Source organism: Pavona decussata, unplaced genomic scaffold, assembly GCF_977016875.1.
Source record: "Pavona decussata unplaced genomic scaffold, jaPavDecu1.1 SCAFFOLD_726, whole genome shotgun sequence".
NCBI classification, from domain to species: domain Eukaryota; kingdom Metazoa; phylum Cnidaria; class Anthozoa; order Scleractinia; family Agariciidae; genus Pavona; species Pavona decussata.
Window position 1 is genome coordinate 19,167 of NW_028145906.1, and position 15,206 is coordinate 34,372.

General features: G+C 39.1%; 1 protein-coding gene across 1 annotated transcript in view; it reads right to left on the minus strand.

The window, feature by feature from the left end:
• LOC146448960 (TNF receptor-associated factor 4-like) overlaps positions 1 to 14,762 on the minus strand; it is a 31,514-nt gene extending 16,752 nt beyond the window's left edge. The window contains exons 1-6 of the mRNA XM_085102082.1: positions 14,536 to 14,762; positions 13,453 to 13,516; positions 12,427 to 12,528; positions 11,681 to 11,845; positions 3,441 to 3,515; positions 2,292 to 2,369 (exon numbers count right to left, since the gene is read on the minus strand). Of these exons, the coding sequence (XP_084958208.1) occupies positions 2,292 to 2,369; positions 3,441 to 3,515; positions 11,681 to 11,845; positions 12,427 to 12,528; positions 13,453 to 13,516; positions 14,536 to 14,708 (657 nt within the window). The 5' untranslated portion in view covers positions 14,709 to 14,762. The remainder of the gene's footprint in view (positions 1 to 2,291; positions 2,370 to 3,440; positions 3,516 to 11,680; positions 11,846 to 12,426; positions 12,529 to 13,452; positions 13,517 to 14,535) is intronic.
• Positions 14,763 to 15,206: the final 444 nt, after the last annotated feature.

Here is a 15,206-nt window from a genome sequence, read left to right on the forward strand (position 1 = left end):
GCAATTAATTCGAGCCGATAAACTTTAGCAAATGATCAAAAGGGAAGAATTTCTTATACAAAAGGAAAATCGCTTAAAGACATGCTTGTAAAAGCAAAACTGAAAAGGCTTTTATCAAAACAACGGACACACAGTGGGAGTCGTGCAGGTCTGTTAACCCCATTTTAACATTTAACGAGCCATAAATTCCGGCCAGGGTCTTTGCACAAGTGAGGCAAAAAAAAAAAAGCTGGAAAGCTCTTCGTTTCTTAAAAGCTTGCGAAGACACAACCAAGCGAAGACACAACATCGGCCAACACTAGAGAATCGTCGCTCGATAACGTCGCGTTAATAAGTTTCTCCATGATTTCGAACGGCGATGAACAAGGACACCCGGGGAACTTTCGTTCCAAGACACGCCAATTTTTTTGGCAAAATCTACAGGATTTTGAGGGTTGAAATCCCAAACCCGGAGAACCTTTCGGTGTCCGCGACATCGAAGTGATGTATGGACAACCGCGCGAACTCGAGAACTTGCGCGAGTAATCGAAACCCGTGACAATGAAAAGTTTGACATTTTGACATGTTGACACATTTTGGAAAAAGTGGTCGGCATGAGGTGTTTAAGAAAATGATCACAGGCTCCTCTTCTTTCCCTCTTTTTCTCTCCCCCACCCCCGTCGTTTTCGTCCCATCGTCCTTTCCTTCGCGCGTGTCTCTAGGAGCCTGGAACAGGCTACTGCCTTACACGCTTATGCGGCACAACAATCCACAGCCTCAGTTAACCTTGAAAAATTCCTGACGGCTCATTTCCTTGAACTACGCTATCATTACAGTCGTCAATTGAAAAGGAAACAGGTCAGTCAGCGCACAGCATATAGGAAACGAAGGTGAAACCATGCCTTTTTTGTTCAAAATGTCTGTCATGTACTAGTATCTGTAAGTAGTAGCAAGATGCTGTTTAAGTGTAGTAAGTGTTAGATTTGTAAGTGTAAGTGCTGTAATTAAATAACAACAATTATAATAATAATAATAATAATAATAATAATAATGATCAGATAATGATAATAGTAATTAATGATAAAAAAGCGGTTTGTGAATAGGTTAAGTTGAAAACGAATTTCCATAGGAAAAGTGCCAAGCTAATTGCACGAAGAGAATAAGAGTGTACATTCAGTGTTGGTTTAAGATCTTGAATACACAGCATTTCATTAACAAGGTAGTCAAATTTGTTCGTGCATTTCTTGATTACATTGAAACGTACATCGTAAGCGCGTTAAGGGACACCGTCAAAAGGCATCATCTATTTACAAGCATTACAGTCGGACCTCTATTAAGCGGCCACCCTGGGGACTTTGAAAACTGGCCGCTTAATAGAGGTTGGCCGTTGAATAGAGGTATCGAATACAGCACTTTACTGACGAAAAAATAATTCGGGACTTTGGAAAGTGGCCGCTTAATGGAGGGTGGCTGCTTAATAGGTGGCTGCTTAATAGAGGTCCGACTGTATTCTAAAGAACATAACACTGCTATTCCGAACAAAGTCTCAGCACGTTTCAATGTAATTAAGAAGTGCAGAATAATGGTTTTCGGTTCACTGCAGAAGATCCTCGCTGGAGCAAGAATCCGCTTTTAAAGTTTGTCCATTTTAAAGATTATTGACTCCGGCTTTAAAAAATTTCCGCTTTCTTCATTTAAACACATTCCGGTTACCGTATACCTTCAGAGGTGCCTCGTGGCCGAGCGATGTAGCGAGTTCAGTTTAAACTGTACCTAAACCTCTCTATCAAATAAAGCTTAAAGAGCTGGCAATAAAACTATACCAAGAATTTTGAAATACTTTAAAATGAATTATCGAATTTTTAATTTCCTCTGAATACGAGCGTTCAAATCACCTTTTGAAACTGAGCTACAAGTCAAACCGAATTTTGTTTTTCGCTAATTTAATTCATCGGTTCACGCTCAATTTCCGGACACAAAGGCGCTAAAAAACTGTGTCTGCGTTTTGCCATCTTCCCGCTTTTAAAGATTACCCGTTTTAAAGATTTCCCATTTTAAAGATTCCCCGTTCCCCCGTTCCCTGTTCCCCGTTCTTCCGTTCCTGCGTTCCTGCGTTCCTGCGTTCCTGCGTTCCCCCGTTTTCAATTTCCTGTTTTAAAGATAGCCTTTCAGTTATAAACATTTTGTAATCCCGGTGGGGTTTCGAAAACAAGAGCTCTAATTAGTCAATGGGACACCACAAACGCTGACTGTTCTAGTGCATGTGCTTCAGAAATACAAATAAGGTGTCATTCTTGAAAATGGCCCATTACCTTGCTCGTGCAACCCATCCCAGCATATGGACACGAAATCATGGTCAGCGGACAATCCTTCTCAACATGAGACAAAATCTGTGAAAAAATTACATAAACCGATTTTAAGACTGTAGTATATAAAGATGGAACAAAGCGGCACAGAACGTTGTGTATGCTGCTACGGTGAACGGGAAACGGTTCATCCGGAGGCAAACAGGAAATAAAAATAGTCATAACCAGATTTACACCACCCAGAGAACGCTTCTGTAAAAAAACTGTTCATCAAATAAGCAACAACTTCCAGCTTGGGTATCCCCAAAGAGTAAAAGAATGGATAAATATAACAGTCTGACGGTGAAATGTGAGCAAATGAGACTAACTTGAGCCTAAGAAGGCAGATGATGTTAAGAGGTTTAACTTCATAAGGCCTTGGGTTGCGTATCAATGGATTATTCGGATATATAGACAAGACGGAGTGACGGACGGAATGATGGATGGATGGATGGATGGACGGATACCTTTTATTTCTGAGCTCTGAATCATGTTTATGGGGTCGTTTTCAAACTAAGGCAAAATCAGAGTAAAATAGGAATTAAAAATAAAATATGTAAATATATTTTTCAGTCACTAACAGAGGCATGCTTGCAAAAAGAAAATCCAAGGTCTCCCAACAGGAGTCGAACTTAAAACCTTCCGATAACTAGTTCGGGTGCTTTACCACTGAGCTACAAGAGACTCGTGGGAGCTAAGGTCATTAAACTAGGTTCATCAGTGGAAAAAACATCCTGCATAGTGCTAGGATTTGAATGAGATTATCTCTCTTTCTCAGTTTATCCATTCAAATGTAGCCAAGGATGAGGGGTGTCTGTCACATGAACCTGGTTTAATGGCCTTAGCTCCCACAAGTCTTCCGTAGCTCAATGGTATTGCATCTGAACTACAGTGTCGGAAGGTCTTAGGTTCCACTCCTGTAAGGAGCACTCGGATTTCCTTGTTCCCAGTATGCCGGTGTCACTTTGAATAATACATCATTCTCAAGAATAATCTCGTTCTACTTTGCAGAAAACTTCGAAGAAAAATGAACATAAAAATGTTGCAACCGCTGACAATTCAAAAACAGAGCATTCAGTCTTTTCTTTAACCAAAAGTCTCAAGCACAGAACCTACCTCTTCTCTTGGAATGATTGCTCCACAGTTCTCGGGACAGTTGAATGGCAATCTGTTACATTCACCTTGGTGGGCCTTTTAAGGAAACAACGCAAGGCATTTCACTATCAAGAACCTTAGAAATCAGATAATTTCCTCGCACTGGAAAAGGAGCGAAAAACGTTTGCTGTGGTGAATTAATTGAAACGACTCTTTTTTTGATGGGTAATTTCTTTGAAATAGATTTTGTAATGAAAATACACGCTAAAAAGTCACGACGTTTCGACCTCTCTGAGGCCATTTTCAAGTGCGAGTAAAAAATAAAAACCTTAGCATAAATCTGAGCTAATTTTCAAAAAGGTGGCTACAGAATTTGAAAATATGCTAGTCATTAACAATACTCCAGGTACGGTTCATCACAAGAAAGTAAGGTCAGGAAATACTATGCAAGAGAAAAGAGGGGCTATTCTTTGGAATTAGACGTGACATTGACACCTGAGTGAAATGAGACAAAATCCGGTATTTAAGCGCTCAAGTCTAGCCTTCCACAACAGAATCAGCTTAATCGGGGCAAGACAGCGTTTTAAATTGATTTTCCGTCTTCATTATAAATTCAAGACGTAATGACAATCACGCCGAACGAACATCTGGAAATTATTTACGACATTGAGTCCGGAAATCCGACCAAAATCGCACTTCTCGACTAATCGATGACTAGCCTAACAACGCTACAGTCATAACGGCGAAAAATAATCGAATAGCTTTTCATACTCACGCTTTTTGAAGAGAAAATCCTTGCCCATTCTTGCTTGTGTTTTCCATATCAGCTTAAGTCCAGGATGTTGAAATCAACATTTGAAAAGGGAAGGGTTAGCGCCCTTTTCCACCACAAAAATATACTAAGTCTTTGGCTGGGTCAAAAATTCGCGGAAATTTCACGTTGCTCGAAAAGAAATCATCCCTAAGGCCTACTTTTTAAAGCCAAAGACTGTCACCTCCTCAAGCAAAGCACACAACATGCTATCCTTTATAGTTCAGGCCCGAGTAACTAAAAGTTATCCGTTTAGCTCAAAAAGAGAACTAAAAAAGGGAGCATATTAGACGAGACAGGACGCTGCACTCGTAAGACTTCTTCCATCACTAGACTTAATGATGTCCTCAGGAAAACTTTGCTTCAGGAAGCCAAACGAAACGCTAGCTCTAATGACTTAGTTCTGAGCTCAGATTCAAAGCCAAATCGTTGCGCGGTTAGAAGACGTTTGAGAGAGAGTGGGGCTAGGTTAGCAAATCAGGGAGGGAGGGGGGGGGGTAGGAGAAAAATATTTTGGTTTTATGAATATTTGCTAATGACCATTGTAATCTATTAACTTACTGATGTGAAATTCAATAGGAAACGCCAAAAAATAAATAAATAAATAAATAAATATCTTAAGAAAAATTAACAAAAACGTCAATTTCTGTAGCCACCTTCTGGAAAATCAGCTCAGAAATATATTCATACAATTAAAAATCGGTAAGAATGTCATGAACTCTAAAATGTGTCAAAAATGTCAATGATAAGTATAATAAAGTTGGCACTTTAATGCACTTTTGGCACTTTAATTTGTTTCTGTGTATTGTTTATTGTTTTTCCTTTGTCTTTTTTGGCTCTGTATTCTTTATATTTTTTTATTTGTTTACACGCTTGCTAAATTCACCTACAGGTACCTAGGTATATACGCAGCTGAAGACATAATTGACAGAAGACAAGCTAGCTCATCATCTTGAGCTAGATACGAATTTGCTGACCCATTAATGTACCGTATTTTCTTGATTAAACGCCGGACCCCGATTTAACGACGGCTTCGTATCAAAACTGCCGATTTTTAAATAAACGCCGGGTGCGTTTAATCGGGGCCCCGGCGTTTGATCGGGGTCCCGGCGTTTATTAGGGGTCGACCTGCTACGACATACCAAGTACGCGGTATGCTGTTTTGGTATTTTAATAAACGTTCAAAGGAAAAATACCGGCGTAACAAATTATTGACGCACTTTCTTTCTCGTGTTGTAGTGCTCACTGTCGTTTGAGTCGCGAGGATCCCTCCAGCCTTTGTTTATAAGTTGTTTCAGTCTTTTCATGAGTTGTTCTTTCTGGGAGGAAATCGCCCATTGCACAGTAGAGACCTTTAGATTCTAGAACCAGTACAAGTACGACTACGAGATTTGACTTCGAGTTTTTAGCGAAGTACTAAGAACAGGTATATCACGGAAAGTTTCATTTCACTCTTTACGAACGACGAACTTGACGCAGTTGGCTTGAATGATGATAGTTAAGCCCTTTCGTGTTTCCAAAAAGACGAGATCACCTACGTTTTGAGGACTCGTTTTCGCCACTACGAGATTCTTACAAAAACTCGTAGCAAAATGACGACAGCTATCTCGTTTTCCCGCCAAAATGACACTGCTTCACGCGTGCGCACTCTTTGTTTATTGGAGAAACTCGTAGTCGTACTCCATTCTCGACCCCAGAGCTCTTCTGCGCATGACCAGCAGGGAGGAAGAGCTCTGGGGAACCCTGGGACCTATACCGCTCCTGATTGGTTTACGGCTGAAACAATTGAAACAAAGGAGACTTTTGACTGATTGGTTAATCCCTTTCCTAGAGCCCAGGTTCCGATGACGGGCGCGCCAACGAAAACATTATAAACAAACATGGCGGCGATGGCGGCCGAAATAAGGATTTCTTTTTCATGCGTATTCTTTAATCACGATGGCGGAAATAAAGGCAAGGATTTTTTTTAAGCGCGAGGATACTTTTAGTGCAGAATTGTCCGCTTTTGGGAGCGATCGAGTCTTTCTTCCGCGACATCTGCCTCGATGTATTGCGAGCACAAGCATACATACTGGGCTGGAGGATTTTTTTTGTCGTAAATATTGCAACAGAAGTAAATGGTGATTGACCGTATCTATAAAGGACTGAGAAAATTCAGCCGTGGCTCTATCAATCGTGGAGGAAAGGTAACTTCAATTCTTTTAATTAAGCTGTATGTGCGCACCTTTAAATCATTTCAGATCAGTTTGAGATTGTTTAAGTAAGAATGATTTTCTAAAAGTGACCGGCAGTATTTCATCGAGTTTCTAAGCAATTTTAATTTAGGCTTTGTTTTAAGAGGGATACACGCAGAAATCGTTTGATTGCTGGCTCATCCAAGGTAGATAGGTTTCTAATTCAGTACCCTTGCATCCAATAAAGCCGTTTTTTTGGTTTTTTTGTAAATTCAACAAGCCCTTTACCTTATTTCATTAATACGTTGTAATGTTCAGAACCAATACTGGAAAGTAAGTTACTTAGTTCCATGCAACTTATGATTTACAAGTCAAGGTCCTGCCCTTTTGCTTAGTTTGATATAAAAATTGTATAATGTTTTCATGTGTTTATAAAAGGAAAAAGGTGAAACATGGGCCTTTGAAAAATTCCCCTCAACCACAGCAACTCTCACTAGATCTTTTATTTTAAAACCGTTATTTTTCAGGTGAAAAATTCAAGAAGTGAGAAGGTTACAAGAGGCCACTCAGACTTCTTGTGAAAACAACAAGGACACACCAATTTATGAGCCCAAGGATATTTTATAGTTTCATTCCAAACATACCTGGAGGTGTGTGTGTGTGTGTGTGTGGGGGGGAGGGGGGTGGGGTGTTACCAAGTGTATTGGTGAAAGAGAATTTGAATGCATGGGGCAAAATGTCCAAACTAATCCACTAGCCTAGTAGACATAACCCCCAAACTTTATTATTCATCATGTTGGAAGTTTTAAGCAGACTGCGGTCATCTTTGCAAGGTGGGAACCAAATCTTTTTTGCTCAGGGATACCAGCACTGGGAATGGGTTAGCTCTTAAACTTGAGATTACAAAACTCGATACAGAACACAAACACATCAAAATCTTTTGTGTATGCCTATTTCTTCTTATAAATATGAAAATGAATATTATAAGTCTAATAACATTCAATGACAATGTTTTTGTAATCTCATCATTTGAATGCAATTTGTTTAAGAGAAATTAATTGTTCAACCATAAATCCAAGAACACCAAGGTAGTGGCTTTTTTTTATAAATCCTCAAAGGTGACCTTCTACCAACAAAATTTCACCAGAAAATTTCTCAACAGTGAGTCCATTGCAGTTGTACATTTTTTTTGCCAGTTCCTAACAATACACGTGGGTAGAGAGTCAATGCTGTAGTGAATTTTCAGCACTTCAGGGACAGACCTAGCCTCAAACCATCAACACTTTGATTTTCTCATCAAAAGCCAAGTGAGGAAGGTTTTTATGGCTTGCACTCAATATCAGAAGTCCGATTCATTTAAAAATAAACAAATTAACATTCATCTAATTTTGGTTGCAAGTACTGGTGTTGCCATTTGGCATATAATTTGAAGTTGTGTTAAACATAAACCCAACGCCAAACCTCAGGTTCCTAGGTTCCATATTTCTAAACTAAATTTGTTGTTAAACTTCAAGGGCTGTGCCTTTCCAAAAGAGATTTTAGTTGTTTGTGACATTTGGTGTAGAAAAAGAAGTCTCACAGAAGGCCATCTCTGAAGCCTTTTTTCTCTGAAGTAATAATATTATTAGCTATGTTTCTATATCGTCTCAACAAAAAATATCAGATTTCTCTAGCCCTAAAGGGGACAAATGGTTTGAAAGACAGCACTACCTCTAAATGCCATGTAAATTGATACAAAGAAAGACTTGGTTTTTTTTCTTTTACAAGGCACATTCAAATACACCTTTCACAGTTGTATATATGTGCAAAGATTGCAAATAATTATGTAGAGATTTTTAAAACAGTCCTAGAGTTGTAACCAGAACAGATATATATCTTCCATAGATAAGTAGAGACCTGTTTTATAATGCTTTATAATAAGTGGTCATGGTCAGTGTAGAAGGCATAGAAAGTTGTATTTTAGATTAGTTTTTTTACATTTTTAGATTGTATTTTAGAAAGTTAGGTGTCCCCTATTAGCAGTGGGGAAATCTGCACTGCTAGATTTTACTCGACAGGTTAATAAAGTTTTCAATTAATTTGTTTACCTACATTCCAATGCCCCAAACATGTCATTGTAAATGATACTGATACCTTTTCAAAAAATGTGTTCAGTCAATCTGAGGAAAATTAGTTTTTGCCAATTCATGATCTGATTAGCCTAATTTTTGAGTTTGTAATATGACCACTGCATTTACCCATGATCGCACGCCTTGCCACTTGTAAGTTTATTTTGTTGTGGTCATTTCATTCTTTGGTAACAATAATTTATTGATCATTTCTCTGCCAAAAGCGATTGCTGTACCACAGATTATTTGAAGAATATTTCGGCCCCAGAGTGTTTAAAAGGCGAAAAGATTTTCGTTCTCTCGCTGAAAATTACTTAGTAACTGAAGAAACAAAAGATGGAAAAACACAACCACAACTACTTTTTGAACTCTGCAGTACTGTATTAAGAGTGTCATATTAAATTAGGGGAAAGAGATAAGATACATGTACATGTAACACAGTGTTTGATGCTGGGGAAATAAAATAATTATTCTTCTACATGTATGGATGAGTGATTTCTACCTGGGCAGCTTGTGGCTGTTATATCCAGCCCTTCAGACTCCATATTAAGTTACTAAACTCCACTTGTTATTCCATGTGTACGTCCACCTTACCCAGGACATTTTGCAGAATGTCAAAAATAACTTTAGCATTGTATTCACTGAAAACAGGTGGCAAGGATAAAATGCTTTCAACTGAATCAAGGTGTTCAATGTTGTTTACTGCCATATCAACAAGTTCCAAACTAAAGCCAGTTGATATGCTTACAATTCCTACACAACATCGTGAACTGCGAAGGGTGTTTCGACATTGCAGAAGCTTTTGACGAAACAGGTCAGCTTGTTCTTTAGAGACAATGACTGTGCTGGCAGCAGGTGCTGTGCTGGGAAGAACATCTTCACTTACCGGTTTGATTTTACTTTTACACAGTTGACATGTACAAATGTTTCTGTGATGGTCACAGCAACTGTGGCCACCGTCACTTCTTTTGGGGGCAGAATGCCCAAAGTGCTGAAGAATAATTTCACGTTTACATTCAGTTGTTGATTTCACAAACTTTATCATCGTATCCTGAAGGCCACGCTTTGCCTTACTGACATCGTAACAATTGAAATAAACAATTGCCTCAGAAGGCAGGCCATCCCAACTAGCTCGGCCTGCCTCTTGGAAGTACTCTTCCATTGTGTAGGGGACACCCAAATGAATTGCCCTTCGAATGTTAGAGCAGCTTTCCAAAAGCTGGGCAAAATTGTTTCTTACACGGATAATAAAATAAAAACAATATGCAACATGAGATTAGAAGGGTCTGTCACTTTGGTGTCCCCAATACCATAGACTTAGAGGGATAGTCCAAGAAGAAGGCCATGCAGCTGGAAGGGATGGTCTCCCAGCTGAAAAAATGTATCATCATTTAACACAACACTTACTGTTGGTTTTAAAAAAATTAATCATTCAGACAAAATGTTCTTCCATTATTTATTAACTATATTGTATTTTAATGGTCAGGAGAATCTAGTAAGCTTAACATTTCCTAGCTGCTGCATATCTACAGTAGCTAGACACAGCGTATATTATTGTAAGCTCATCCAATTATATAGGACCATTCCAATTTTTATCCGCACCTCCCCCCCCCCCCCCCCCTTCCCACCCCCAAACCATTGATTTCCAAAGTGGGGGAGAAATCATTCAAGAATCCAAGAGGGTGAATCCAACACAAAGCCATTTCCAAAGGGGTGTCTCAGAGATACGAGGGGATGTTTGCTTGAAAATGGATTCTGAAGGGGGATAATTTCCTCTGAAGCGGTCTTAAAGCATATTAATTATTAATACTTCAATAGGGGGCGGGGGATGCGGATATAAAATGGTATGGCCCATAGCAACAATTTCGGGCAATAGAACATTTAGAGAAGCACCCACCAGTCATCCACTAAGTGCGCCTCATCTACGACAATACAGCGTACGTGTTTCTCAAATGTGGAGGTCTTGAGCGTGGATTTGGTTGTATTCTCGATAACAAACTCTGGGTGAGGAAAAACGAGTTGTAGTTTGCCTTCCCGAGCTTGCAAAATCACCAAATCATTTGTCTTCTTGGCCAAGTTTGCTGATCTGGTCGCGCATCAGCGCATTTAGTGGCGATATGACGATTGTGGTGCTTCTCCCTTTCGCGGGAGGTTGTCCGGCTTCCATGAAGTCGAACACATTACTCAGCAAGTGAAAGATAAGGGACTTTCCAAATCCCGTTGGTAAAATACCTAATACATCTTTCTTACGACAAACTACAGCATCAATTATTTTCTTTTGTTCGGGCTTTATCTGAAAGTCACAGTCTCTACCATCCTTTGCTAAAGCGAACTCTTCTGCTCTGCTCAAGGCCGCCATTTTGTGTTGGAAGAACCGAGCATGCGCTATGATGTCCAGTTAGCCAAATTTTGGCTACGCGTGCGCAGAGTTTCCCAGAGCTTACGCGGTCATTCAGATTGTTAGAAGCGTAAGCACTGGGGTCGAGAATGAGTCGTACTCGTACTCGTATTAGAATCTAAAGGTCTCTAGTAATAGGGACTTCAACACCACCTTGTCCAAATTGCTTGCTCGATAGTTTTTCTGTCTCACTTTAGACACTTTACGTGAAATATTCCCTCCATGTTTGACGAAGAAGCGAAGAGTCGATGACAGCTCAATAGGTATATGCCCGACATTTATCCTTTCGTTACCAGGTCCATGCTCACGATAAACAGCCATCGCACATGGGTCGTACTTGTTGTTTAAGACCTTTGCCGATCGCGATATCTTTCCAGTTTTTCTCGGTAACGTGGTATCCCTGCACACAGCAATCAATTTCAAATGTTTCTTCGGTTCCTTGATTTTCCATTCGTATAATATATAGCGTATTACAATATACAGGATAGAGCCCAAATGGTACTGTATGTGCGGTACCATAATACTATAACTTCGGATAATCCAGGGGAAAAATAGTCCAGCGCTGACAAACTGCCCGTAGATTTCGGAGGATCGGTAATAATAAAACAACCTGGAAAAAATGGCTGAAAATCGCATTTCATTAATGAACGCCGGACCCCGATTAAACGCCGGCCTCGAAAAATCGCCGGGTCAAAACTGCGTTTAATCGAGAAAATACGGTATTCAAAACGTTGCCATTATTTTACTTCTCAACAAACCAAGGTTCTTACCTCTGTATCACACGCTGTGTGTGACGCACTGCAGTACGTGCATTGAAGAATCCTCCATTCACACATGGTTGTCATGTGTTCTTGCATTTCACCCCTTGTTATTTTCACTTGACAATTTTCGTTTGTGCAAGAAACAACTTTGAGGGGGCAAGATTCTAAATGCTCCTGTTTTGTTTAAGAAAAGTGGAAAAATAATATTTAAATATTTTTACAAGTATCTTGCTTTTATACACAGAGAGAACAAAAACAATCCGTCACATTTTAAAATGCTTTCACAGTTCATTACTCAGGTTGTCTGAGTACTTTTCAGAATTGAATCAAACAATGAAGATTACGCTCATACAACCATTTCAAACAGCCAACATGTCCTATTTGCATTTTAATTCTTCACTGGATGAGTAGGACTATACCTCAGGTATAAATATGGCAGTATAATACAAGGAATCGCGCCTCGTTGGCTATCTATCATCTCAAATCCAACGCGCGCTCGTGGAATAATTGTTAAGTATACCACTCGAAAGCATTGCATAACTAGTATATGTTCTACAGAGTGTTATCCTTGTGTATTAACGCTTTTTCTTGTTTAAAGCCAAGGACTATAATAATGTGAAAAGTACATGCAAAATATGCAGATACTAATTACTGACTTGAAATGGATCGTCGCTAGAAGGTTTGACCAAGGATGATGCACTCATATTATTTACACTATTTTCATGAAACCTGTTTCAGGAAATGGAGCATCTTACCTCTTTTGACCTCAGTTCACCAGTCCACTGACATCCTTCACTTGGACACTTGATAACAAACGAGAGAATCTTTCGATTTGTTGCTTTGTCAGGAAACATGTCCTACAGAAAAAAAAATGTTACGACTGTTTATAAATCCAGTTGATTTATGGCTTCTACGTTGACAGATTAAGTTTTAGAAAGTGAAAAGTCGAGTTAAAAGATAAGCTCTAGTCAGGGAGCAAAACCAAATATGAATGGACGAGTTTCGCTACACGCATTTATTGTATTCTTATTCGGACTAATTTATTCTTCCATACAAAAACCTGACAATAAAGAAAGCAAGCAACTGAGAAAACAAAATAAGCCTTATCGTGCACATAAATTTCGGGGCTTAGTGTATTTATTGGACAAATTTTAGTAACAAGAAGGACTCCTTGAACCACACTGTTGCCTCACCAATAATTAACTCTAGGGGCTGTGATTTTTAAGGCAGTATTTCCTTTATAATAATGAACGGAGAAAGGAAAGTTCCTTGGAGATGCGTAACACTTGAAAATGTTTTCGGATTGGATTGATATAAAAATAATTATCAAAAAGTGTCAAAAATGGTTTGACACTTTTTGATAATTATTTTTATATCAATCCAATCCGAAAACATTTCCTTTATAATAGCCGAGCCTGAGTTCAATCCTTTGAGAACATCCTATGGTGTTCACAGATGGATACAGATGATCCTGCATGATGCACAGGCTCAACGAATGTCCATTCCATTTCATATTTTGATTCAAAGCAAACCAGTTTAATATCTTTTATCATTGCAGTGTTCGTGACAAAGTGGCTCTTTTTAACTCGATCATCACATAGTTTTATTGTTAATCATTATTTATTAGTCTTTTATTTCCCCTATCACGAATTTAAATCTATACAAGATGAATCGTAGATTAAATTATACTTGCCCCTGATAAAGCTTCCAATTGTAAAGCTTTTCAACGTGACTGTGATATATACTTCTATTTTGTATAGATATTATTTTAGTTCTCTTACCCTTTCCCGAGTCAGATTGTTTCGATCCACGGGACAGCTTAAGGGTTTGTTGTCACGCTCCAGTCTGTATAAAAATAATTCAAACAAAATTTAAATTCAAAATTCCCGTTGCCAGAATGCAACCTTTGATAATAAAAATACAGACCATGATATTCCTTCACATAATTATTCACTTGTAGCCCCGCTCCTGCTTTGATTTTTATAGACAGGTTTGTCTATTTCAGAAGTAGTTAAAACAGCCAATTTAATAAAGCTTAAAACTTGTAGCCAACAAACTCTGTTCTTCTAATCCCTGAAACGCATACAGACAAACAATCTGAACTTGTTGACTTCTCTCTCAGTTGTGTTCGCACGTAAAAGTCTCAAAAGCCGGGATCCAGCATGTAAAATACAAGCCGGTCAAAGTCTTTTGAAATTGGCTCAAAGGAAACTGAGTTCCTTTATGAAGAATATGATTTCAAACTGTCCTATTCATCAGCGTTTTCGTGAGGCAGGAACAACATTTGCTCGTTTAGATAACCGCATGAACTGAGACAATTGTTACGCATTTTCCACTTCCTTTATCTCTAGCTTTATGGTCACAATTTGAAAGTCCTGAATAACCGTGTAGTGGTGAATACAACTCGGTACCAGAAAAGAACAATTGCACAAACAGATGGACGTTTAGTAATTCTGAAAAATACCAATGCAAGTTTCTGCATCACTGATTTCATTGATCTATGGAACATAATGCGGATGAGCGCTTCGTCAGCGTTGATTCCGTTGAATTGTAATGCTCTTCGTGACCGTTGATGATTAATTGTACACTACGTTTTTTGGACTGGAACGAAAAACCTCGTTAATTCGGATTTCACGGCAGTTGATATTACATGGGAACCATTCTTCCGTCTTCAGTTGTTTCAATACAGCTTGGTTGGTTGAGCCTGCCGGAATATACTTCGTTCGTCGGTCTTCGATGGGGTCGAGAAGAAAGTTTCCTTCAGTATGTCAGCCTTATAAATTTTCTTTTGACTATCAGAGCCAACCATACATATTCCTCCGCGATTAAGTCCTCGAAGTTAAAACTTATCAAGGAACGCTAACCTTAAAAAGTGCCCTTCAAGACACTTTCTGCAAAATCGATGGCCACATTCTTCAGTTTGGACTGCATCTTTCAATGGTAAATGACAGACTGGACATTCCCAATCTTCATCCACTGCACTCACAAACTCTTCGTCGTATCCACCGAACGATGGATATCCTCCAGCCTCCGCCATGTTTGTCACGTGACTCAAGCGTCGCAAGTGAGTTGGGTGTGTTTATAAAAACACTTTCGCTTTCGGGTCAGTCGTGAATGACCTGGGATTTTTTCCTTTGTCAATTAACTGTCAAGAATATCATTTCAATGTCACGCATAACCGTGACAGTCTGACTGTTAACTTTTTCGGAAAGAAAAGAACACTTTAGGATGTCAGATCACTTTCAGATCAATTCCTCGACAGAGGAGCGCCAGCTTGTTTCCCAAACAGCCTCAGGTAATTCAGCAAACGGTGTTTGAACGATTTCTTTTGTGTTTGAAAATTCTTTTTCTTATTGCAGTTCGCCCTGGGACATTTGGTGTATAAACCATACTGCATCTCCACGACAAGAGATCCGGCAACGAAAAGTATTCAGAACAGTTTATATGTGTACCATGTGGTTCTTTCTATTCAAAAGAAGTCTAAAGTAATTTTGTCTGATTGAACACAGCGGCAAAATGAGAGCACATGTTCGTC